Source organism: Canis aureus, chromosome 6 (assembly GCF_053574225.1).
Source record: "Canis aureus isolate CA01 chromosome 6, VMU_Caureus_v.1.0, whole genome shotgun sequence".
Taxonomy (NCBI): domain Eukaryota; kingdom Metazoa; phylum Chordata; class Mammalia; order Carnivora; family Canidae; genus Canis; species Canis aureus.
Genome location: NC_135616.1, coordinates 47,949,396 through 47,976,666, shown reverse-complemented (window position 1 = coordinate 47,976,666; position 27,271 = coordinate 47,949,396). Strand labels below are relative to the sequence as shown.

The 27,271-nt window shown below is 39.3% G+C and overlaps 1 protein-coding gene across 5 annotated transcripts in view; it reads left to right on the top strand.

The window, feature by feature from the left end:
• The window catches only part of WDR64 (WD repeat domain 64), a 144,115-nt gene that overhangs the window by 92,532 nt on the left and 24,312 nt on the right, over positions 1-27,271 (top strand). For all 5 annotated transcript variants that reach the window (XR_013381834.1, XM_077901479.1, XM_077901477.1 and 2 more), the window contains 6 exons: positions 540-715; positions 14,113-14,286; positions 20,456-20,586; positions 23,674-23,775; positions 25,555-25,624; positions 26,814-26,850. Coding sequence is in view for 4 of the 5 variants with exons in the window: in XM_077901479.1 (XP_077757605.1) it covers positions 540-715; positions 14,113-14,286; positions 20,456-20,586; positions 23,674-23,775; positions 25,555-25,624; positions 26,814-26,850 (690 nt within the window). In the remaining variant the exon portion in view is untranslated. The remainder of the gene's footprint in view (positions 1-539; positions 716-14,112; positions 14,287-20,455; positions 20,587-23,673; positions 23,776-25,554; positions 25,625-26,813; positions 26,851-27,271) is intronic.

Sequence of the window (27,271 nt, the reverse complement as noted above, 5' to 3'; positions counted from 1 at the left end):
TTTCCTTCCATGTAACCAACTAAACAACTCAAAAGTTGATAGATTTCTACCTGCTGGAATTCTCTTAAATGTTTTATTACCCAATAAGAGCAAAAGTCTTCAAACACATCAGCACCTTAGGAAATGTGATGTTATTGGATGATCTTTTACTATGAATGACTATTCTGGCATGATATTAGATAAATGGAAAGATATTGGGCAGTATTTAGCAAACTGAAGAGTTTGGGAGTATAGGGGCAGAAAACATCTTCAGACAGAAAGCTCAGTTAGGAGTCTGAGTGTTTCAAGAAAACTGTCGCAAACTTCAAGAAATTGCCTAGTCCTGTTCATTTTTATCAGCCTTTGAAAAATCAAGGCATACAGAAATGTATTTTGTGCACAGCAAGGCTAAGGAGACTCAGGTGTCAGTCTTAGTAGGAAATAAATGTAGGGTAAGTTGTTGGCAGAAAGCTTTCAATTAGATCAATTTTGTCTAAGATAAAAGCCAAGCTTTCTACAAATTATTTTTTATCTACATAGTCTTTTTCATGTGTGCTCAGGAACAATTAAAATCTGGGACTTTGGCAGTGGGAAGAAGATGAAAATGTTGCCAGAAGGGAAAGATTGGAAGGAGGAAGAACACTGGCTACGGCACCTGATTTTCCTGAAAGCTCAGGAGAAACACCAGTACTTGATCCTCACCTTGGAGCGCAACGGGAAGATCAAAATGATCCAGGTTTGCAATCCCAGTTTTATATTTGTACTCTATGTGCTCTTCTCTATGTGCTCAATGGAGTTATTGGATGATGCCCATTTCACTCTTCTCTTGCCAGTCATCTGAGAATAGCATTTCTCCACTATTCTTCCTAGAAGGTTCTTAATTAAGAGCATCCTTGCCCAGGTCCAAGCAAAGAGCAAAAAAGAGTAGCTGCTTAATGACAGCATCTCACCCACCCAGAGTTTGCTGAAGATGAGTCAGGAACCTCTGGAGCAGGTATCATAAAGGTGAAACTTACCCACAGCTACCACCTCTGACATTGTTTACACCCTCATCTAGGGATAATCCACTGGCAGAGCTGCTCCCCAGCAGACGCTGTGAGAGGCAGCAGTGATTCCTCTCTGTCCTTAGAACCCATAATGCATTCAGGGATGTTCAAGTCACTTTTTCAGTTTGTCACCAAAATTGCTTTGTTTACTGTAAGGTTAATGATGCAATCTGCTCAGGGCCATTTCAGGAGGATTGAGGTAGTCTAATTTATTTTTTCTGTGAGTCTATTACCACCGAAGAATGCTAATGCCTACTTCATATTTAAAATGAAGGCTACATCATTTATCCTGGCTACAGAGTGGATCTCTCTCTCTCTCTGCCTAGAGCTCAAGGACTCATTGACTTTATTATTCCTCTTCTGAAAGCTGAGATCAGAAGGAAAAAAAAATCTTAAATTAGGTTTGCAATCATGAAATCTCAGCATTGATTAAGGTGACTGATGGCCCTGCTGCTGGAAAAAAGGAGTGAAAAACATCCCTAATTCAATATATTCTTCCCATGTTGTCTGAGCAATCCAAATAGCACCATAGAATGGGATTTCTTAGTAACATACCCTAAACACAGCAACGTATTGATTTCCTTTCTTTAAGATAGTGCAGTTGACCATTAGGATGCTTTTCCTAACAGATGATGTCTATTACGAACACTCCTTTTTTAATGACTACAAAAAACAGCCTGGTGCTGCTCCCACATCAAAACCGGTTTTGGTTTTACACAGCATTTTTCACTTTGATTATTCTGGTTCTCCAAGTGTCCAAAATCCATAGGCTGGGCTTGATGAATTGCATTCTTGCTCTGCCCTGAGCAGGTGCTCAAGGATTGAAAGAATGAAGAAATTTAGGAAGTCTTTTATAAAAATATACAATAGTAAATGTTTGGGAAACTTTTTCTTTAAAAAAAAAAAAAAGATAAAAAAAAGATTTTATTTGTTTATTTGATCCAGAGTGAAACAGAGAGAGAGAGAGAGAGCACAGAAGGAGAGAGAAGCAGACTCCTCGCTGAGCAGGGAGCCTGACATGGGGCTCCATCCTAGGTCCCTAAGATCATGACCTGAGCCGAAGACAGACACTTAACCGACTGAGCCACCCAGAAACCCTAATGTTTGGGCAGTTTTAGGGAATTTTTATTAATGTTGGAGGGAAGAACTTTATAATAAGCATAATGTCAAGTGCACATTTACTTATTATTTATTGTTAATGCCTTATTGTTATTATTTGCCTATTAAAAAGAAAATAGGGTTTGATTTACATATTTATTTTCCAGAATACTGTTGTACCTTGAACAACATGGGTTTGAACTGTGTGGGTCCACTTATATGAAGATTTTTTACATAACAGTATTATAAATGTATTTTCTCTTCCTTATGATTTTGATAACATTTTTTCTAATCTACTCTATTGTAAGAATAAAGCTAATAATACATATAACATACAAAATATGTGTTAATCATCTATGTATGTAATTGGTAAGGCTTCCAGTCAACAGTAGGCTATTAATAGTTAAGTTTTGCAGGAGCAAAGAGTTATATGTGGATTTTCAACTGAGTAAGGCTCATCACTCTTAACCTGCATGTTGTTCAACGGATGTACTTTTATTCATTCCTTTTTTTCCCAATGAGCATTTAGTAAATGTGTCTCATGGACCAGAAAGACATCTTCCCTTTCAATGAGGAACTTACAATTCATATGAAGGGTTGATATTGATCTAACTATTACAAGGGTTATGAATACTTGCACAAAGTACTACATGAATTTACTGTGGTGGGCAGTGCCTACCCAAAACAGAGTTGGGGTAGATTTCTTTTTCCACTGATTTCCAATGAAATACAAACTATTTCAAGAAACACTATGTGCTTTACATGTGCTAGATATTTTTCCATATCCCAAGATTCCATGGAAAATAAGGTATTTATGAACTAGATTATTCAGACCAACCCTCCACTGAAAACAATGAAAAGTTCTGGAAAAAATATTTACTGAAATTCTCAACTAGCATTAAAGAGCTAACAATATTGGTAACTAAATATCGATCAAAATTTTAGTGTAAGTGGAGAATGAGAGAGGTAAATGAAGAACTAAAATACCATTGCTCCTTTTTTGTTTGTTTGTTTTTGTATATTTTTATTGGAGTTTGATTTGCTAACATATAGCATAACACTCAGTGCTCACCCCACCAAGCGCCCCCCTCAGTGCCTGTACCCAGTCACCCCGCCCCCCGCCCACCTCCCCTTCCACTACCCCTTGATCTTTTTCCAGAGTTAGGTGTCTCTCATGTTCTGTCACCCTCACTGATAATTCCCACTCATTTTTTCTCCTTTCCCCTTTATTCTCTTTCACTATTTTTTATATTGCCCAAATGAATGAGACCATGTAATGTTTGTCTTTCTATGATTGACTTACTTCACTCAGCATAATACCCTCAAGTTCCATCCACGTTGAAGCAAATGGTGGGTATCTGTCATTTCTAATGGCTGAGTAATATTCCATTGTATACATAGACCACATGTTCTTTATCCATTCATCTTTCGATGGACACCGAGGCTCCTTCCACAGTTTGGCGATTGTGGACATTGAGCTATAAACATTGGGGTGCAGGTGTCCTACCGTTTCACTGCATCTGTATCTTTGGGGTAAATCCCCAGAAGTACAATCGCTGGATCATAGGTAGCTCTATTTTTAATTCTGAGGAACCTCCACACAGTTTTCTGAAGTGGCTGGTACCAGTTCACATTCCCTCCAACAGTGTAAGAGGGTTCCCCTTTCTCCACATCCTCTCCAACATTTGTTGTTTCCTGCCTTGTTAATTTTCACCATTCTCACTGGTGTGAGGTGGTATCTCATCATGGTTTTGATTTGTATTTCCCTGATGTCCAGTGATGCAGAGCATCTTCTCATGTGCTTGTTGGCCATGTCTATGTCTTTCTCTGTGAAATTTCTGTTCATGTCTTTTGCCCATTTCATGATTGGATTGTTTGTTTCTTTGCTGTTGAGTTTAACAAGTTCTTTATAGATCTTGGATACTAGCCCTTTATTTGATATGTTATTTGCAAATATCTTCTCCCATTCTGTAAGTTGTCTTTTAGTTTTGTTGACTGTTTCTTTTGCTGTGCAGAAGTTTTTTATCTTGATTAAGTCCCAATAATTCATTTTTGCTTTTATTTCCCTTGCCTTCATAGATGTATCTTGCAAGAAGTTGCTGTGGCCGAGTTCAAAAAGGGTGTTGCCTGTGTTCTCCTCTAGGATTTTGACGGAGTCTTGTCTCACATTGAGATCTTTCATTCATTTTGAGTTTATCTTTGTGTATGGTGTAAGAGAATGGTCTAGTTTCATTCTTCTGCACGTGGCTGTCCAATTTTCCCAGCACCATTTATTGAAGAGACTGTCCTTTATCCAGTGGATATCCTTTCCTGCTTTGTCAAATATTAGTTGGCCATAGAGTTGAGGGCCTATTTCTGGGTTCTCTATTCTGTTCCATTGATCTATGTTTTTGTGCCACTACCATACTGTCTTGATGATCACAGCTTTGTAATACAGCTTGAAATCCAGCATTGTGATGCCCCTGGCATTGGTTTTCTTTTTCAATATTCTCCTGGCTATTCAAGGTCTTTTCTGATTCCACACAAATCTTAAGATTATTTGTTCCAACTCTGTGAAGAAAGTCCATGGTATTTTGATAGGAATTGCATTAAATGTGTAAATTGCCCTGGATAGCATTGACATTTTCACTATATTAATTCTTCCAATCCATGAGCATGGAATATTTTTCCATCTCTTTGTGTCTTCCTCAATTTCTTTCAGAAGTGTTCTGTAGTTTGTAGGGTATAGATCCTTTCTTTACCTCTTTGGTTAGGTTTATTCCTAGGCATCTTATGCTTTTGGGTGCAATTGTAAATGGAATTGACTCCTTAATTTCTCTTTCTTCAGTCTCATTGTCAATGTATGGAAATACCACTGATTTCTGGGCATTGATTTTGTATGCTGCCACACTGCCAAATTGCTGTATGAGTTCTAGGAATCTCGGGGTGGAGTCTTTTGGGATTTCTATCATGTCATCTGTGAAGAGGGAGAGTTTGACTTCTTCTTTGCCAATTTGAATGCCTTTTATTTCTTTTCATTGTCTGATTGCTGAGGCTAGGATTTCTAGTACTATGTTGAATAGCAGTGGTGTGAGTGGACATCCCTGTAGTTTTCCTGATCTTAAGGGAAAGGTTCCCAGTGTTTCTCCACTGAGAATGATATTTGCTGTGGGCTTTTCATAGATGGCTTTTAAAATGCTGAGGAATGTTCCCTCTATCCCTATACCCTGAAGAGTTTTGATCAGAAATGGATGCTGTATTTTGTCAAATGCTTTCTCTGTATCTATTGAGAGGATCATATTGTTCTGTTTTTTTCTCTTGTTGATATGATCTATCATGTTGATTGTTTTATGAGTGTTGAACCAGCCTTACATCCCAGGGATAAATCCCACTTGGTCATGGTGAATAATCTTTTAATGTACTATTGGATCTTATTAGTTAGTATCTTGTTGAGGATTTTTGCATCTGTTTTCATCAGGGATATTGATCTATAATTCTCCTTTTTGGTGGGTTCTTTGTCTGGTTTTGGAATTAAGGTGATTCTGGCTTCATAGAACAAATTTGGAAGTATTCCATCCCTTTCTACTCTTCGGAACAGCTTTAGGAGAATAGGTATTATTTCTTCTTTAAACGTTTGATAGAATTACCCAGAGAAGCCATCTGGCCCTGGACTTTCATGTCTTGGGAGGCTTTTGATGACTGCTTAAATTTCTTCCCTGATTTTCTGCCTGTTCAGGTTTTCTATTTCTTCCTGTTCCGGTTTTGGTAATTTGCAGTTTTCCAGAAATGTATCCATTTCCTCTAGATTGCCTAATTTATTGGCATATAGATGCTCATAATATGTTTTTAAAATCGTTTGTATTTCCTTGGTATCAATTGTGATCTCTCCTTTTTCATTCGTGATTTTATTAATTTGAGTCTTTTCTCTTTTGTTTTTAGTAAGGCTGGCTAATGGTTTATCAATCTTATTAATTCTTTCAAAGAACCAACTCCTGATTTTGTTGATCTGTTCTACAGTTTTTCTGGTCTCTATTTCATTGAGTTCTGCTCAAATCTTTATTAACTCTCTTCTGCTTGGTGTGGGTTTTATTTGCTGTTCTTCCTCCAGTTCCTTTAGGTGAGAGCTTAGCTTGTGTATTCAAGTTTTTTCCAATTTTTTAAGGGATGCTTGTTTTGTGATGTATTTCCCTCTTAGGACTGCTTTTGCTGTATCCCAAAGATTCTGAATGGTTGTATCTTTATTCTCATTAGTTTCCATGAACCTTTTTAATTCTTCTCTAATTTCATGGTTGCCTATTTCATCTTTTAGCAGGATGCTCTTTAACCTCCAAGTATTTGAGCTTCTTCCAAATTTATTCTTGTGATTGAGTTCAAGTTTCAAAGCATTATGGTCTGAAAATATGCAGAGGACAATCCCAATCTTTTGGTATCAGTTGAGACCTGATTTGTGATCCAGTATGTGGTCTATTCTGGAGAAAACTCCATGTGCACTTGAGAAGAATGTGTACTCAGTTGCATTTGGATGTAAAGTTCTGTAAATATCTGTGAAACCCATCTGATCCAGTGTATCATTTAAAGCTCTTGTTTCTTTGTAGATGTTGCTGTCTCTTGTAGACAGCAAATAAATGGGTCTTGCTTTTTTATCCAGTCTGTAACCCTGCATCTTTTGATGGGATCATTAAGTCCATTCAAGTTCAGAGTTACTATTGAAAGATATGAATTTAGTGTCATCATAATACTTATTCAGTCCCTGTGTTTGTGGATTATTTCTTTGGACTTCCTCTTTCTTTTACAGAGTCCCCCTTAATATTTCTTGCAGAGCTGGTTTGGTGGTCACATATTCTTTCAGTTTCTGCCTATCTTGGAAGCTCTTTATCTCTCCTTCTATTCTGAATAAGAGTCTTGCTGGATAAAGTAACCTTGGCTGCATGTTCTTCTCATTTAGGACCCTGAATATATCCTGCCAGCCCTTTCTGGCCTGCCAGGTCTCTGTGAAGAGGTGTGCTGTTAATCTAATATTTCTCCCCATATAAGTTAGAGATCTCTTGTCTCTTGCTGTTTCAAAGATTTTCTCTTTGTCTTTGGAATTTGCAAGCTTCCATATTAAATGTCAAGGTGTTGAACGGTTTTTATTGATTTTAGAGGGGGACCTCTCTATCTCCTGTATGAATGCCTATTTCCCTCCCCAAATTAGGGAAGTTCTCAGCTATGATTTGTTCAAATATTCTTTCTGGCCCTCTGGCCTCTCGGCGCCCTCTGGAACCCCAACTATACATAGATTTTTCCTTCTGAGGCTGTCATTTATTTCCCTTAACCTTTACTCATGGTCTTTTAATTATTTTTCTCTTGTTTCCTCAGCCTCTTTCCTTGCCATGAACTTGTCTCCTCGTCACTCACTCTTTCTTCCACCTCATTAACCCTCATCATTAGAAACTCTAGTCATTTTGCTCAGTGCAGAGTGGCTGTATGAGCAGGCTGCCTCAAGAATATCAACCATGACCTAAGTAAATTTCACCCTAGATGATTCTGCTGAGGTCAGAGACCAGAAATTGAAAACAAAGATCAGAACAAAATAAAACAAAAGGAACACTAAAATGAAAAACAAATTTTAAAACAAAGTAGTAAAAAATAAAAGGCCAGGAATCCTAAAGAAGAAGAAAAAAATAAAAGAAAAAGAAAAAAAAGAAAGAAGGGGGGTACTGGGAGATGGTGGTTGTGAAGAAGTTGTAGTGGTAGGAGAATGTAGTCTACCTGAGGGATTCTAGAGAATTATCCTCTTGTTTCTGTGTATATTAAGCTCTACATATTAGAAGATGCTCAGTCCCAAATTTATGTAAACCAGAAATACTTGTAGAGGGCCCCAACACTGACCACCAAAACATAAATGAGATAAAAGAGGGGGGCAGAATGGGAATGAGGAATCTCACAGAATGAACTAGCATGGTATACCACTTGGTTCTGGGTGCATACTGGTCATGTTTCAGAAGGTATCAACTTCCACCATTGTAGAACAAAATGAGGCAGAGAAAACAAAAAACACAACACAACACAAAACAAAAACATATCTTGTATATCTCCCAAGATTAAGTTGAGTATGTTGAAGGGAATCTAGAAGTGGAAAATATATCCAGGACCTGTAATTGTAGAAATATGAAAGTCAAAAGGAAGAATCTTAAAAATGAAGAGGTGGTAACATATTGTAGTTAAGGTGGGAAAGCAGAAAAAAAAATTGGAAATTTATAGTCTGATATAAAAATGAGTTGTACTGAGAAAAGGAGAAAAAAAGGAGGGGTACCCTCTAGTTCTATATACTGTAAATCCCTCGACTTCCCCTGGAACTTTCCAGCGCTGCTCGGTCAAGAACTCGCTCTTCCCCTGTCCTTCCAGCTGGTCTTCTGGGGGAGGGGCCTGCTGTGCTGATGCTCAGGTGTGTGCACCTGGGGGAGTGGCCGCCCCCTGCCGGGTGCCGGGCTCAGTGGGAGCTGTTGACCCCGTGAGGCCCCTGCTCCCTGGCGGCCCCCTCCGTCCCAGGCACAGGGTGACACCAGGAGGAACAGCCCCACTGGCGGCGGCCAGCTCCCCAGCCCTGGCGTCAGCTCCCGCAGTATCTCCCGCAGCTCCCAGTCCGCACTGGCCTAGGTGCTCCCGGGGCGGCGGGGGCGCTGACCTGCACAGCTCGGGGCCCCCGGGAGCAGGGGCGTCCTCGCTGTCCTGGGCCCCCCCCGCCTCCGCCTGTCCCGGGGGAGCGCGGGATCCTGGGCTGTGTCCCCGGCGCCCTGGGACGGGGGCCTGCGCTGCTGGCATCGCGCTCCGGGGCCGCGGCTCCCGAAGGCAGCAGGGCGCAGCCCCCTCCTCCCGAGCCCCCGGCTGACCCCCCGGCTTCTCCCGAGGCCCCCCGGGGGCTCCAGCCCTTTACCGCGCCGCCCGCGGTGTGCGGGGCGCTCTCCCCCCGGCGCCCCTCCTCTCCTAGTGACCCCGGGGGACTGGGCCCGCTGCCCCTCCTGCGGTCCTGCCCCAGTTCCCTGCTGAGCGCCTTCTCCTCCTGGAAGAATCCCCGGTGGGATTTTTAAAGTTCCCGCCTCTCCGGGGCAGGGCTCTCCGGTCCCTGTGCTCTCCCCCGGCCTCAGCCCGGCTCCTCGCCCGGCCCCTCCCACACTTGACGCTTTTTTTATTTTTTTCCCGCCTTCCTACCTTGTTAGAAGCAAAAACCCTTCTCTCTGTAGCGGTCCGGCTGTTCTCTCTTTAAATCTCAGGTCAAATTCATAGGTTTTTCAGGATGGTTTGAAAGTCATCTAGGTAAGTTGGTGGGGCCTGGTGACTTGGGGACCCTGCTCCTCCACGATCTTCACTATCTTGCCCTGCCCCGCCCCCTCCTCTAAATTTCTTATATTTTTCTTTACTTTTTACTCATGCTGACTGTTTTGAAATATTTTTCTCTAGTTCTAAGCTATCAGTTCAATCTCAAAGAGAAATTAATTCTCCTTCAGTTCACCAGCCAAATACTTAAATTTGAAGGCCCTGTTTTGTTGTTGTTTTGCTTCTGTTCTGAACTTCCCCAAGTACTCTTCAATTTTGCTCAAGTTATCACATTGCCAGTCGTCTAAGTCACAGATCTGTTCCACATGTTTTATCTGTACCTCTCTCTGGATACTAGCCCCTCTTGGCTACGTTTCTTTTTCTGCTCTCTCGGATTCGGCTACTAGAAAAACACAGGAGGTGGCAGTCCTGGGCGGGTGAGGTGTTCGGCTAGGTTGTTCCGAGAGCTGGCTGTTGCAGTGCCCACAGCACACCCCCGTGGAGACTACAGCAGGAAGCCTTCCTGCTTCCCAGTCTCCCAATTTGAGAAGTACAGAAGGCTCAGTTCAGCTACTCCTCCACTCCTTGGTGACAAGGGACACTAGCTATATGCCATACTTTGCATTGCCCCCTGTACCCCCCTTCTCCTGGGGATTTAATCATATTTGCAGAATAATCATCATGTTCAAATCTTACCCTTAGAGTCTTCCCCACCTGGGTCCCCAAGCTTTTGTTCAGCCCAAAAGGTAACAATGCCATAACTTTCCTCCCCAGACTCCAGCCTTCCTTCTCTGCTTGCCTCCGGAAGCCGTTGGGGGGCAGGAAGGTAGTTACTTCTTAGAGTCAGAGCTGGGAGTGGAATGCAGGAAAGATGCAACAAACCTCTATCTTCCCAGACGCTCAGCTGCATTAAACAAACAAATAAGCAAAAACTCCTTCGCCAGTTATATTCTGGAACTCTGCTAATGTGTGATGTGCTTCACTAAGGTGAAGTCCCTGTAAGTTTTATGTATTTCTTCTTAACATCTTCAGACCAGTTCTTAGTGGCTTGACCTGTAGTGTCTCCCTTGCCCTTATATTCTTGATTTTATTTTCCCAAGTCTCAACAAACTGTTTGTGCCACTGCCTGGTCCAGTCACAAATGTCACTGCAAGAGCTTTCTCAGGCCTGGCCTTCTGGCCATATCATGGGGAGGCAGATTATGAACCCACTGGCCAGTCAATGCAACGTTCTGACCACAAGACAAGGAAACAATAATCGTTTCATGATCTGTTTTAAGGAGTCAGAATTACATCCTGCCAATATAAAAATTTGTATAAGTTCAGGATATATTTGCCTCCAAACCCTTGCTGATAAAAAATCACAGACTGGGGTGCCTGGGCTTGGTCAGTTGAGCATCAGACTCATGATTTCAGCTCAGGTCATGATCTCGGGGTTGTAAGATCAAGCCCCATGAAAGGCTCCATGCTCAGTGGGGGGTCTGCGTGAGATTCTCTCTACCTCTTACTCTCTCTGGAGCATACACACACTCTCTCTAAAATAAACAAAATCTTAAAAAAAAATAGATTGGTGAGATATTATTGTCATAACATCATGAACCTAGTGGTGTGGGAGTTCAGAGATTTTGACTAATTAAACCAAAACTAGTTCAAATTCTGAAGACTCACTCACTGTCCTTTACTGTCTTTCCATCCACATAACTTTATGTGCTATAGCCCTGTTTGTGACTCCCTTAAAGCAAAAGATCTTCCTTTACAAGATGATTAATGTTATACGTGCTCATAGCATCATGTGAACTGCTATCTTCTGGGAGCACCAATTCCTGAAGTCTAGCTACCAATACCAACCTGAGATAAAAAGTTTCCACTAAGGAAACTTGTGAAAAAAAATAAGGGTAATTTTTCATAAAGCTAGATTTACTTTATATATATATATATATATTTTTTAAAGATTTATTTATTTATTCATGAGAGACACAGAGAGAGAGGCAGAGACATGGGCAGAGGGAGAAGTAGGCTCCTTGTGGGGAGTCTGATGTGGGACTCAATCCCAGGACCCCGGAATCACGCCCTGAGCCAAAGACAGACACTTAACCACTGAACCACCCAGGCATCCCTACTTTTTATAATTTAAGGTTGTATATTTCCTACTTGTTGGTATTAAACTATACCCTCTCTTCTTAAAATGATGATAACAGAGTTTCCAGTCCCCTTCTCTCCCCAAGTCCTCTCTTGGTAAAATTAAATGTTAGTGATCCTAAGTCAATATTCTAAAATTTGTTTTTGTTTGGTTTGGTTTGGTTTTACTACTCCATGGATTTAGAAAGTCTGAGAGCCACCGTGTCCATGAAGGTAGCACATGAACTTAGCCAAGCTATTACTCAGTATGTCCATGTCTGACCACTTTCTGGCTATTGCTGAGCTTCCTTCTGCTCCACACTGGCACAAACTCTAACCAAAGACCCCTCTAGCAGGTAGGAGGGCCACTAGCATACTTCTAAATTAGCATAGGTATGAGGTAACAGAGGCCTTCACGTAGAAACGTAAAGCTTCTGAAAAATGAAAGAACTTTTACCTATCCACTAGCTGAAGTCCTAATTTTACAAATAAGGTAAATAAGGCCCAAAGGGAAAGAGATAGTTTGCCCAGTTTCTCTCTAGAATTGAGACTGGAAATGTGTTGTCTTCACATCTATACCAATATTCTCTCTACTTTATCACAGCTGCTCTCAACCTAAAACATCTGTGCTTTACTAGCAAGATAACCAAGCTTAAAATTTTGACTTTAAAATTAAAAATTAATTTTTTAAATATTTTATATTAAAATATAAAAATTCAAAACTTAATAGCTTCTCATCAATAACAACCAATTAGAAAACAGAATGATCACATTATAATAACAAACAAAAATAAAAGGTACCTAAAATAAATTTAACAAAAATATGCAAAACTTTATGAAAAAAATTCCTAAAGAACATAAAGAACAATCTAAATATATGGGAAGATACACTATATTCACAGGTGGGATATCACAAAGATCTCTTTATTACATTCAAAAAAATAAACATGTCTTAAAGAACAAAGTGAAAACACAAGTCACACACTGTGGAAAGAGGTAACAGACTGTGTCCCAGGTAAATGAGAAAGTTTTAGGAAACAGAATTGCTAAAGGAATCCCACAAATCCAGAAGTAAAACACTGCAAGAGGAAACTGTACAAAGGACAGGTGAGAAAATCCAAATGGCTCACAAACACCTGACAAATGTTCAACTCACTAAATTAGGAAAATGTGATTGATATAATTAATAAATTTTAAATTTCATTTTAAAATATCCCTTTTAAAACCTATCATAAGCCCCCCCCCCCAAAAAAAATTAATCAATTTAAGCCAATGTTGGCAAGAATGTGAAGAAGGGAGAACTCTTATCTAGACCCTCATGGGGATGGGATGCCTGCATGGCTCAGTGGTTGAGCGCCTGCCTTCAGCCCAGGGCATGATCCTGGGATCGAGTCCCACATTGGTCTCCTTGCATGGAGCCTGCTTCCCCTCTGCCTGTGTCTCTGCCTCTCTCTCTGTGTCTCTCATGAATAAATAAATAAAATCTTTTTAAAAAAATTTAAAAAGACTCTCATTGGGGTGGAAATGGGTAAGAGTGCTTCAAAGAGCCACTGGTAATATCTAGTCAAGTCAATAATCACATATCTTACAATTTAATAATTCTACTCCAGGCATATGCTGCAGAAACTATGCACCTGTTCATGAAACAAGCAGTGAAAAATTGGCAGCAACCTGAACACCGTAGCAGTAGAAGAGTGGATAAAGAAATTGTACAATAAATTCATACAATCTTATAAAGCACTAAAAAATAAATGACCTAGAGTTCCATGTAAGAATTTGTATAAATCTCAAAAATATGTTAAGGGAAGCCTGGGTGGCTCAGTGGTGGAATGTCTGCCTTCAACTCCAGGCATGATCCAGGGTCCAGGATAGAGTCCCACATCGGGCTTCCCACGGGGAGCCTGTTTCTCGCTCTGATTGTGTCTCCGCCTCTCTATGTCTGTGTCTCTCATGAATAAGTAAATAAAATCTTTAAAAAACATGTGTAATGTTAGTGAAAAAAGTTAAAGAATTCATACAATTTGATGACACTTATAAGACGGTAAAAAGCCTAAAAGCTGGGTGTTTGGGTGGCTCAATCTGACTCCTGATTTCTGCTCAGGTCATGATCTCAGGGTTGTGGGATCAAGGAAAATATACAAAGGACAGGTGAGAAAATCCAAATGGCTCACAAACACCTGAAAAATGCTCACAAACACCCCCTGCATGGGGTTCCATCCTGGGCAAGGAGCCTGCTTAAGATTCTCTCTCTCTCTCCCTCTCCTTTGCTCTTCCCCTCACTAAAAAGCCTGAAAGCAGTATATTACATATATACAATGTACATGTATATATGTACAATAACATGATATATGTATTCGTAGAATACACATATAAGTTTATGTAGAAATATTAAGATTTCCCTAACTAACATCATATTCAGGTTACTAATGACCTCTGGTAAGGAAGAAAAAAACAGTTTAAAGAGGGCTGGACGGGGCTTAAGATTTGATAAAGCCAGGTGGTGGGTACATCATTATATGTTCTATTTTTCTCTATACCTTTAAAACAGCTTCAAATAAAATAAATTTTATCATGTACTCACTGTATTTCTATTGAAGGGTAAAGAAGATGATATGTATCTCATGGTGATATGGGAGCTGCCCAATGTTGTGCCTTTCCTACAAGATGGGAATCACACTGTGTATCTGAGGACATCTCCTAAATATAGGAGCCTGCGTATTCCTTTCCCAGATGTCGAGTTGGTAGAGAAAAACTTTTCTCAAAGTGTTAATGTAAGTTTCATTTCTTGATGTTTTCCTATTTATTATGGAAAATGATAAACATACAAAAGTAGAGAAAATAATGTGTTGTACTTACACATACTAACTAGTATGCACCTCCAGAAGTTATGTGTGCATGGCCAGACTTATTCCTATTTATTCCTACCACTACAACCACTACAAAAGAATTATTTTGAAGCAAATCCAAGATATTGTGTCATTTCATCCCTAAATATTTCAGAATGTATCTCTATGTGATAATGACTCAAAAAAATGGCATACCATTATTTTTAAGATTTTTTCTAAAATAATTTTTAAGAAGTCCTTAGTATCATCACATATTTAAATAGTGTTCAAATTTCTTTGATTGCCTCATTTTTTTTTTATAGTTTACAAGGATCCAAACAAGGTCCGTTTGTTGCACTTAGTGGAAACTGTCTTTTAAATCTCTTTTAATCTATAAATATCTTTCCATTTCTCTCTTTTTCTCTTGCAATTTATTTATTGAAGTTACTGGAGAGTTGGTGCCATAGTTTCACATTTTCTATATTTTGTTAATTGCACTCACCTCATGTAATTTAAGGAGTTCTGTGTGTACTTCCTCTAACCTGGCTTCACTGCATGAGCTTTGATTTTATTTTAGTAAGACTACATTGATGCTGTCATATACTTCCATCAGGACTCACAAAATGACTGGTTGTCTTTCTTTTAAAAAGAAGATAAATTAATTTAAAATCTCCAGGATTTTTTGTGAGGGGCTTATATCTACTCAGTATGGCAGGGGCATGTGTTCACACCTGAGGGGTAAAGTGTGTGGCATGTTTCAGGCTAACGAACAGAGACATAAGGAAGCTGTCTTCTTTGTTCCCATAAAAATTTAGGTCAATTGATTTTTTTTTTAGACTTTATCAACCTTATTTGCTTACTCTAATATTAGCTCAAACCATTTATACTTTTCAGTTTTTGCAAAGATAAGTGGTCAGAGACTAAAGAATGCAAGAAATTATAAATTATAGAGGGAGAGATTAAAGAAAGTCTTGTTTTCGCCACTGTCATTACAGAAATGAAGTTAATTTGAGAATGAATGGTATAGCTTGTTTTAAAGATTTTGGAAAATACTTTTTAAAGATTTATATATTTATTTTAGAGAGAGGGAGAGAGAGAGAGAGCAGGAGCAAAGGGAGGGGCAGAGGGAAAGAATCTCAAGCAGATTCCCCACTGAACACAGAGCCAACGCAGGGCTTGATCTCACAACCCTGACATCATGACCTGAACTGAAACCAGCTTAACCTACTGAGCCTCCAGGCAACCCTGGAAACAATTATTTTATTATGCTATAGAGAGATGTTGGATTATTTTCCCTCAAATTTAAATGTTAGTTTAGCATTGCAATTCCAATTCCAATCACTGTTAGTTTAAATCATTGTTTGCCAAAGGATTTGAAATCAAAAATACACAGTGACTGTGTCATGATGACATCTTCACATAACACGTGCCAGGGTGGAAGAACAGAATGCATCTCCTTAAACAGTCATTCGATTTTTGTTTGTTTGTTTAAATTTTTATTTAAATTCAATTTGCCAACATATAACACCCAATGCTCATCCCATCAAGTGCCCTCCTTAGTGCCCATCACCCAGTTACCCCATCCCCCCACCCACCTCCCCTCTAGCAACCCTCAGTTTGTTTCCCAGAGTTAGGAGTCTCTCATGGTTTGTCTCCCTCTCTAACTTTTCCCACTCAGTTCCCCCTCCTTTCCCTTATAATCCCTTTCACTATTTCTTATATTCCACATATGAGTGAAACCATAATGATTGTCCTTCTCTGAATGACTTGTTTCACTCAGCATAATACCCTCCAGTTCCATCCATGTGGAAGCCAATGGTGGGTATTCATCCTTTCTGATGGTTGAGTAATATTCCATTGTGTACATATACCACATCTTCTTTATCCATTCATCTGTCAAAGGACATCATGGCTCCTTCCACATTAAACAGTCATTCTAATCCATTTCTTCCAACTCCACACAATTGGAAACACTAGATTTGGTTCTACATTCCTTGTTAGGAGCTAATAAAAATAGGATGATGATTAATGCAAGTTATTCAAATTTGATACAGTTGGTAAGTTATTACATTGGTGATGATAAATGATAAATGCTTGCTTTGGGGAAAAAAAGGAAAGACTTCTGTAATAAATTAGTGAAATAATAAATGAAAGTGCCTTTTAGCATTATAATAAAAAGGTAAATTATCTCTGATTTTGAGTCCTAAAGGTTTGTATTTATCATAATTAGTGTTTATAGCACTTCTTTTTGCAACATATTTTGAAATTACTCTATAGATGGAAAGTTTGCAAAAGTCACTTAGGGAAAAAAAATGAGCTGTGTATGGAAATTCTTTTTTTAATATTTTATTTATTCATGAGAGAGAGAGAGAGCGAGGCAGAGACATAGGCAGAGGGAGAAGTAGGCTCCATGCAGGGAGCCCAATGTGGGTCTCGATCCAGGGACCCCAGGATCACACCCTGGGCCAAAGGCAGGCACTAAACCACTGAGCCACCCAGGTGTTCCTGGAAATTCTCTTTTTCTAAAACTCTTCCATTTATGAAGCACTGTTTATTGAACACCTGCTATGTAGCATGCACTGTTCTTAGCACCAGGAATACAAAGATTAATGAGGTATGGGACCTGTACCACTGCACTATGACAGCACAGCAGAGAGCTTGGAGGGTTAGGCCAGATGAGGTTCCTAAAAATAATTGCTGGTTAGATTTGGAAGAATTATCAAGACTTAGCTCAGCCCAGATAGGAAGTTTCTAAGGGGGGGGGGGGGTTGAGAAGGCAAAGTGAATGTCAGGTGGGGGAGATAAAATGAAAAATGCCACAAAGGTAAGAAATTGCTTGGTTTGCAAGGGATAACTGCAAGTATCTCAGCATTGCTCAAGGAAGACAGGGAGTGAGGGAGATAGAGCTGGATAGATAGGTAGGGCTGGATCGAGCTCACGATATTAAGACATATGAATATTGTATAAGAAATGGAAAACCACTGCAGGGCTTTAAATGAGAAGTGACATCATACTGGTGTTGTGGGTAGCACCTATGATGTTGCTTTGATGATGGTTTTGAATGGGACAAGATTGCAGACAGAAGGTTCAGGCAATAATCCACTGTTTTGGTTAAAGGAGATAAGACCATGATAAGGAAGGTGGTGGAAGGAGAGGTTTCAAGGAATATTTAAGTGGCAAAAGTAGCAGAGTTTGGACTTCATTCATTAGTGGTTGATGTCATGCAGTTGGGAGGCGGGTCCTGAGAGAAAAGAAGGAATCAAGGACAGTGTGGAGCTAACTTGAAATCTGAACTGCGATGTGGTGCTACCAGTGAGCTACAGAATAGAATGAAATAACATGCTTGAAGGAGGCTAAAGGTTACACGTATTAACTTTGAGACACCTGTAAAATTTCTAAGTTATTAAATATACAATCCTGAAGCTTATAGAAGGGGATTGATTAAATTATTAGGGCATTGAGATTGGCAAGATTGCCCAGAAGAAGTTGGAAAAGAGGAAAAGCAAATGGGCTAGAGGTAAACCCTCAGCATATTAATATTTAACAGGTTGACAGAATAAGAGGGTATCAAATAGGAAAAGAAAAGGGTTGGGATGCATGGGTGGCTCAGCAGTTGAGCATCTGCCTTCAGCTCAGGTCGTGATCCCGGGTCCGGGAATCATGTCCTAAATTGGGCTCCCTACAAGGAGCCTGTTTCTCCCTCTGCCTATGTCTCTGCCTCTCTCTCTCTGTCTCTCATGAATAAACAAATAAAGTCTTTAAAAAAAAAAAAGAAAAGAAAGGGTCATACAGAAACAAGCAAAATTCAGGGTCTGGTGTCAAGGATGTCAAGAGAGTAAGAAGTTTCAGGAAGGAGAGAGCAGTTGAGAGTGATGAGAATAATACACCTGTAATCTTTTTTTTTTTTAATTTGAATATAGCTGACACACAATGTCACATTAGTTTCAAGTGTACAACTTAGTGACTTGACAAGTTTATACATTATGCTGTGTTCACCACAAGTGTAGCTACCGTTGGACCTAATACATTGCTATTACAATGTCATTGACTGTATTCCTTATACTGTGCCTTTTATCTCCATGACTTACTCATCCATGACTCGAGGCCTGTGTCTCCCTCTCCCCTTCACTCATTTTGCCAACTTCTCACCTGCCTCCCTTATGGCAACCATCAGTTTGTTTTTTGTAGTTATAGGTTCAATTCTGCTTTTTGTTTATTTGTTCTTTTAGATTACACTTGTGAGTGGAATCATACGGTATTTGTCTTTCTCAGTCTGACTTATTTCACTTAGCATAATAACTTCTAGGTCCATGCATGCTTTCTCAAATGGCATGATCTCATCCTTTTTAAAATTTTAATTTCAGTACAGTTAATATACAGTGTTATATTATTTCCCGTTGTACAATATATACACAATATATGGTTCAGCAGTTTCCTACATCACCTGGTGCTCATCATGACAGGTGTACTCCTTAATCCCCATCACCTATTTCCTCCATCTCCTCACTAACACCTCCTCTAGTAACAAGCAGTTTTCTCTCTAGAGTTAAGAGTTTGTTTATTGGTTTGTCTCTCTCTTTTTTCCTTTGCTCATTCATTTTGTTTCTTAAATTCTACATATGAATGAAATCACATGGCATTTGTCTTTCTCTGACTTATTTTGCTTAGCATTATACTCTCTAATTCCATCTATGTTGTTGTAAATGGCAAGGTTTCGTGTTTTTTTTACGGCTGTGTGATATTCCTGTGTGGTGGTGGTGGTGGTAGTGATGGTGTGTGTATGAGGGGAGGTGTGTGTATACTACATCTTCCTTATCCATTTGTTCATCTATTGATGAACACTTAGGTTGCTTCCATATCTTGGCTATTGTAAATAATGCTGCAATGAACATATGAGGTGCATATATTTTTTCAAATTGATGCTTTCATTTTCTTTGGGTAATTATCCAGTAGTGGGATTATTGGATCATATGGTAGTTCTTTTTTAAATTTTTTGAGGAATCTCCATACTGTCTTCCATAGTGGCTGTGCCACTTTACATTCAGTGCACAAAGATCCCTTTTTCTCTACATACTCACTAACACTTGTTATTTCTGTCATTTTGATTTTAGCCATTCTAACTGGTGTAGGATGCTATCTCATTGTGGTTTTGATTTGCATTTCCATGATGATTAGTGATGTTGAGCATTTTTTGTATGTGCCTGTTGGCCATCTATATAATAGACCTCTAGTCTTATTTAGATCTCACTCTTCCATGTTCCTATAATGTCTTGTGCCTGCCTCCAATATAGCTCTTTCAAATTGTACAGGACTTAATCTCAATACTTTCATCATATTATGTTTCTCCAGGTCACAGACATTCTATTTGACTTTGTATTTCAGGAGCCTAACAGCAGGTGCCCAACAGAAACTTGAAGAAAGACAATTAAAAAGTGCTAAAAGGGCTAGCAATAGAAAGTGCTTAGTGATAAATAGAAAACGTTTTCACAGGGGCACTTGAGTAGCTCAGGCCGTTAGGCCTCTGACTCCTGATTTTGGCTCAGGGTCCTGAGATGGAGCCCTGCGTCAGACTCCACACTCCATAGGAAGTATGAGAATTCTCTCCCTCCATCTCCCTCAGCCCCTCCCCCTGCTCACGTGCTCTCTCTCTTTCTCTCAAATAAATAAATAAATCTGAAAAAAAAAAAAAGAAAGAAAAAGTTTTCAGAGAGTACTATGGAGCAGAAGCAAAGAGTGAGTAAAAAGGAGGTCAATAAGGAGAATCAGCCAATGCAGAATATTTTCAAAAAGTTTGAAGGAAGAGAAGGATGATAAAGTGATCTAAGGGTTGGTTGGTCAAGGAAGAATAAATCAAGGCTGAGTGGAAGGAGCAAGTAGGTGGAAGAGTATATTTTGTTGTTGTTTCAATGAATTCAACAAGTTAAAATAAGCTTTAATGCAAAACTAACTCTATTTTACTAAATTTCATAATAATTAGTAATAGTAATTTTAAGTAACTTAAAAAATAAGACAATTTGTTTTAATGACAGAATAATGAAGTGTACACATAGCTTTTGTACTGTGGTTAGATACTGTGTTCATGATGGTCCATGAGTCTATTTCCTTTCTTCTTCAGAATCCTGCCATCAATATGGAAGTGAACTGCATTGATTTATTACAAGTAGAAGGATATAATTTGATAGCTGCTGGAACTTTAAATGGTGCAATTATCTTATGGGATTTTGTAAACTCTACTGTCAAAGAATTGTAAGTTGCATCTTTTCCTTAAACAATACAAAAGTTGTACTGCAGTAGAGCCAAAGTAGCCCTCAATGCTTTTTTTTAAGGCAATAAGTAACAGTGGTATAACACCGGTGATAACTCTCAAGAGAGGCTTTTCTAGAAATTATATTCATGAGATTGGTTCAGAATGTCCAAATCCCAGAATAATGTGAATAAGATGAACCTTAAGTATTCATATTCTCAAATGCCTTGACTTTCACTCTTCTACGAGTACTTTCATGCGTGATCTTGTCCAAATTTATAACCTCAACAAAAAGTTAAAGTACAAAAAAAAAGTTAAAGTACATGTTTTAAACACTAACCTCCCTAGAGCTTTATACACACATATCTAGCAATTACTACCAGCAACACCATTAAAGCCCAAAATATTGTCCCAGTCTACCCCTCCCCCATGCAACTTATCTTCCTGTATTCCCACCATCATCTACTCAGTCACCAAAGTCAAATGGTAAGTGGCATTCCAGATGGGTTGTCCTTTTTATTCACCACCTCAACAAACATACTCAGTGTATTAGAGGTCAGTGCTAACAAGAGGATGGCATATGCAAATAAATAAATCTCAACCGGGCAGCCCAGGTGGCTCAGCTGTTTAGCGCCTGCCTTCCGCCCAGGGCGTGACCCCAGGGTCCCGGGATTGAGTCCCAGGTTGGACTCCCTCCATGGAGCCTGCTTCTCCCTCTGCCTGTGTCTCTGCCTCTCTCTCTCTCTCTCTGTGTGTCTCATGAATAAATAAATAAAATATTTAAAAAAATGAATCTCAACCAATTAGATTTGCCCTATACCATGGCCAAAAGTTTTACCCAGTCCCTGCTATCATTTCTTTTTTATTTTATTCTAAGGAGAGTTTCCCTCTTTATGCTATGGCAGCAGGACTAGGGTTTTTGCCTTTCTGTCTATCTGCTTTCCCTTCATAGTGAGTTATGCACAAGCTGACATGCGTGAAGGCGGGGAGGGGCAGAAGGAGAGGAAAGAGAGAATCTCAAGCAATCTCCTTGCTGAGCTTGGAGCCTAACACTGGGCTTGGTCTCACAATCCTGAGATCATGATTTGAGCTGAAACCAGGAGTCGACGCTTAACTGACTGAGCCATACAAGAGCCCCCTGCTATCCATTTTTAAATGTTCTTGCCATTGGTTGTAAAGGAAATGATGTAACACTGGGTTTTTTAGCTTTGAGTGAGTCATAAATAATAAGCTCTCCACAGTTGTCTAATTGGACTATAAGCAAGGGCCATGTGTGAACATCCTATGTCAAAGGAATTTGTAATATTATACTTTGAGGTACAAGATGGTCAAGAACCTTAATGAGTGAACAAATATAAAATCAAGTCTAGCTAAGCATTCAGAGGAAGGGAAGAGGTATAAAAGAGGAAGAAGACAGAAAGGATAAAGGAAAAAAGGAAAATGCAGAATGCATCTGCCTTACATACTCCTGGTCCACCTGGACTCCATGCCTCTTTCCTGCCTAAGTCTGAATCATTACTTTTAACCAACTTTTGAAGAGGCATATTCCTTTCTTCTTTGACCTGGATTGATTCTCCTTTGGAACTTTAGTTGAATTAGCAATTTCTGCAGAGCCCTCCCTCTGTACCTCAACCCTCTGTTCTCTTGGGCACTGCCCTTAGAATTCTTGTCATCCTTCTGTTCATCCCTTTCAACCCTTTGCCCTTGGGCTTTCTCATGACTGTATGCTTGTCACTTGATACCCGTATCAATATGCACTGTGCAGTTCTTTATTCTCTTATTAAAGCACTTCTTACACTGTAAGTATCAGCTTGTGCATGACTCACTATGAAGGGAAAGCAGATAGATAGAAAGGCAAAGACCCTAGTCTTGCTGCCACAGCATAAAGAGGGAAGCTGTTCTAAGAATATTCCCAACTTGAAGGAGGAGATGCTCCTTATTGAAGGGTTAGGCACTTTGCCAAGGGATGCATGCAAACCCTAACACAGTCAGAGAAAAATAACAGTATAGCAAGCCACACATTGAATTCCCTTCCCATGAGAAGATGATTATGATTCTACAAAAATAATTGATTTAGAATCACTTTAGTATTTTGTAAAACATACAATTTAGTACAAAACTGTCTAATGTAATTTGGGCCCAGCCCTTAAAAAGGCTCTAAAGTTGAAGCCATCTCTACCTCCACCTCAAACTTGCCTGAGACCCTTCACCAATCAGAAGAAACAGGGCTTCTCTTCTTGTTTAAAGCCTTATGCTTTTTTGGGGTCCAAATTGGAAATTGTTCTTGCTGATTACTAACCATTTGGCTTATCCACAGAGCAGAAGTATCTAAAAAGTTTGAACTCCACACGTCATTAAGCTCACAGGCTCTTCTTCAGAGCTTGGTTCACTCCCCAGGAGCTTCTTCCATCAATCATCAGTCCAAGTTAGCAGAGGCAATTTCCACTAAAGGAAATGGAACATTGTGCTACAAGATCTATTTGCAGTAAGGAATGTTAAGCAAGACTTTAGAAACCAAGCATGAAGTGCCAGTTTGGGTGGTTTAGGGGCTATCCCTGCGTTCCCAGGAACCAGCCCAGAAAGGTGTATGGTTTGTAGGAACCTGGGTCAACAGGAGATGAGCAACTAGTGCAGTGTAATCACTGAATTACCTGTTTGTCTTCTTCACTCACTTCTAAGCAACTTGAGGTCAATCACCCTATTTCATTCAAATATTTAGTCAAAGAGGATAATTCTACTCTTTAAACTTCTCAAAACTTCGAGGAGGTTATATATAAACTCCTTCAAACCTGTAAATAGGCTGACTAGACCAGCTAATGGACTAAAAGACTATATTTATTTATTTATTTACTTGTTTGTTTGTTTATTTATTGGATTAAAAGACTTTTAAACACTGAATGGTCATGTTGTTACACAGTGCCTTATTCAAGAAGATTGGTTCAAACTTGCCTAAGATCTGGGTTTTCTCTTCATGTTCAGTGATCTCAACATTGCCGGAGTCAATTGGCTCTGCATGGGATGTATGCTATAAGGAATGGAAGTTGCCTCAGTTGTAAATGTTTTTTATGTGAATGCATGCTTACTTCCAGGTACAGACCTGAAAATTGCTTCACCGGAGACCCGGATTTGGATCCCAAACGCTTTAAAATTAATGACATACTGTTCCTTTTTCGAACCCCTGAATGTGCAAGGTAACTCAGTACTTAGTGATCAAGAAATACTTGGGAGTCTGGGACTTGGGTGAGCAGTGTAAAAGGAGTTCTCTTTATCGCAGCACGAAGGAAGGTACACCTGAGGGAAGACATAAACTGGGTGCATGACTTGGCTTAAGCTGTCTTCCCTGTTGCTGTCTTTTGTAGGTGGGTGGTCCCCAGAGATCTAATTTGCTGTGTGGGGTTGTAACTTCCTTTAGCATGTCAGCCTCAAAACAATCTCTACACCAGTAGAAGAGATAGACAATGCTCACTTGACCAAAATCAAGTGCTCACTGTGGCCAAAATCTAATTCTATGAGCACTGACATGAGGCAGAAGGAAACATTTGCAGGGTAAATGTAAAAGACCCTATGGCAGCGGGTGTCATATGACATCTACTGAAACTGACCCATCTCCATCCATTTCTGGGGGAACAGGGCATTGTTTTTTAAATATTTAGGAAAAGCTATTTTTCCTGTTTATATATACTTGAGAGCTCTGGTTTTCAGGCAACACGTAATGGTAAACATATCTCAGAAGAAATCCAAAGCTTCTGTGCTAGTTTCAGTAGTGAGCAGTGAGTATACCTATACACCTAGGTAACACCCTCCCTACCCCTTGACTTGAAATTGCCTTACTCTGAGACTATTATTTATTTTTTAATTTAAATTCAATTTTCCAACATATAGTATAACACTCAGTGCTCATTACATCACCTGCCCTCTTTAATGCCTGTCATCCAGATACCCCATCTCCCCACCCACCTCCCCTTCTGCACCCCTCCTTTTACTTCCCAGAGTCAAGAGTCTCTCGTGGTTTGTCTTCCTCTCTAATTTTTCCCCACTAAGAATCCCCTCCTTCCCTTATGGTTTCTTTCACTGTTTCTTATATCCCACACATGAGTGAAACCATATGATGATTGTCTTTCTCCAATTGACTTACTTCACTCAGCATAATACCCTCCAGTTCCATCCATGTCAATGTAAATGGTAGGTATTCATCCTTTCTGATAGCTGAGTAATATTCCATTGTATATATACCACATCTTCTTTATCCATTTATCTGTCAAAGGACATCTGGGCTCCTTCCACAGTTTGGCTATTGTGGACATTGCTGTTATGAACACTGGCATGAGGGTCTCCCATCATTTCACTATATCTATATCTCTGGGATAAATACTTAGTAGTGCAACTGCTGGGTCATAGAATAGATTTATTTTTAACTTCTTGAGGAAACTTCACACTGTTTTCCAGAGTGATTGACCAGCTTGTATTCACACCCTCAGTGTAAGAGGGTTCCCCTTCGGAGACTATTTTTGAAAACTTGTTCCATATCTATGCCTGCACCAGAACCTAAGCCACTTTCCAGCCCGATCTAGCAGAGCATCGCCAAGATGACCAGGCCACAACTAGATACTATAGGACAGAAGTTAGCCAAGCTTCTCAGGTGCCCACCTCTAGCCTGCTTCCTGCCATTTCAGTATCAGCTTCTGAGACTAAATCTAGCCTGAGTAATGGTACAGGGCAGATCTTTATTTCCCAGACCCAGGCAACAATAAATCTTAATTACTGAGGCTCTCCAAAGCATCTACCAATTCCAGACACATGAACATTTGTAACACAAGATATAAGGTGTGATTTGTTTCTTAAGTGAGTGGCTCCGTATTCATAGATGATAGAAGAAGTAATCTACAGAAATTAAAACACAGAAGAGTACACTTTGGGTGTGATGGAATATCTTAACTTTCCTTCTTTGGGTTTCCTCCCTCTCCTTGTAGGAAATCAAGTCAGGATTCTGTGTGCTCTTCGTCCCAATGTGATTCTAGTAAAGGTCCACAGAGTAGCAAGGTAAGCAAGAAATAGAATATCCTATTACATCCAATGTTGATTCAAAAATAGTGATTTTTCCTTCCTTTGATAGAAGGTCAAGGTCGAAAAATGCTGTGTGGACGTGTGCCTGTAAAAACTTCCTAAAAAGTAATGTCTAAACTGTGTTCATCTTTTATTTCCTGTATTTTTAAGGTTTTCATATTGTTACACACTCATAAATAAAATAAATTACATAGGCTATTTTCACATTTCTGAAATAATAAAGCAATTCTAGGCAATCTTTTTTGCTAAAAAGTATTACACACATTTCACAGGAGGAAGAGACAACACACAATGTAACACACTGGTTTTCAAACTGTTTTCAGTCTCAGTTTTATAGATTTTACACATTACAACTCTGGTAGGATTTTGTTTAAAGGAAGCTTTTTACTGCAAAAATTATTTTAGGACTACTAGTATGGTGAAAAGAATAAACTTACAGTGTTGTAAGTGTCAGACAGACTTGTACTTCAATCCAAGTGCTCTGTTTATTTTCTCACTAGATTTAGAGATTTCACCTAATTCCTGAGTTTTTGTTCCTTCATCAGTAAAAAGGGAATAATAAAGCCTAACTTGCTAAGCTGCTAGTAGAATTCGAGATCATGTACACCAAGAATATGGCATGCATTACACATGTAATTACTCTCATCATTATACTCTACCTGAGCCACTAGCATGTTGTTACAGATACCCCCTATTTGTGAACATGACAATCTCTGCAATACATTTTTCGGAAGAATTAATTCAAAAATAGTTTTAAAATTATTGCTTTGAAGTGTAAATTTAACAGAGAACAAACTGATACTTGCCAAAGGGGAGGGAGAGGTGGGGGAATGGACAAAAATGGGTGAAGGGAAAACAGGCTTCCAGTTGTGGAATGAATAAGTCACGAGAAGAAAAGACACAACCTACAAAATACAGTCAAATGGTATTGGAATGGCGTTGCATGGTGACAGATGGGAGCTACACTTATGGTGAGCATAAGCATAACGTAAAGATATGTCTGGTTGCCATGTTATTTATCTAAAACTAATGTAACAATGTAACACTGTGTGTCAACTATACTCCAATTATTAAAAATTAAAAAAAATGTAAATTCACTCATCCAGTATATCTCATTTCCTTACAATGTCATAGAAATACTTTCTCTTTTTCTCCCCTAATTCAGGGAAGCAAACAGAGCATACATGACAATGAAATTAAAGGTCAGTATGAAATTACCTCTCTGGCTTGTAACAATTCCTTTGCAATAGGGAGTTTTGGTTATAGAATATTCTTAGTGAATATACAATATATTCTATCTTTAAATTGATTTTATTTATTTATTTTAGAGAGAGAGCACAAGTTGGGGGAGGAACAGAGGGAGAGGAACAAGCAGACTCCGTGCTGAGCACAGAGCCCAATGTGGGGCTCAATCCCAGGACCCCAAGGTCATGACATAAGCCAAAATCAAGAGTTAAACTCTTAAGCTACTCAACCACCTAGGCACCCCACAGTATATTCTTTTTGTGACTAAATGTTGAGGTGATATAAGATTCTGTAGTCTAAGAGGCAGAATTTCCATTATGATCATGTCTTTTTAAGTGCTAATTCTAGATTTTTAAAAATCCAATGCATTACTGAGCT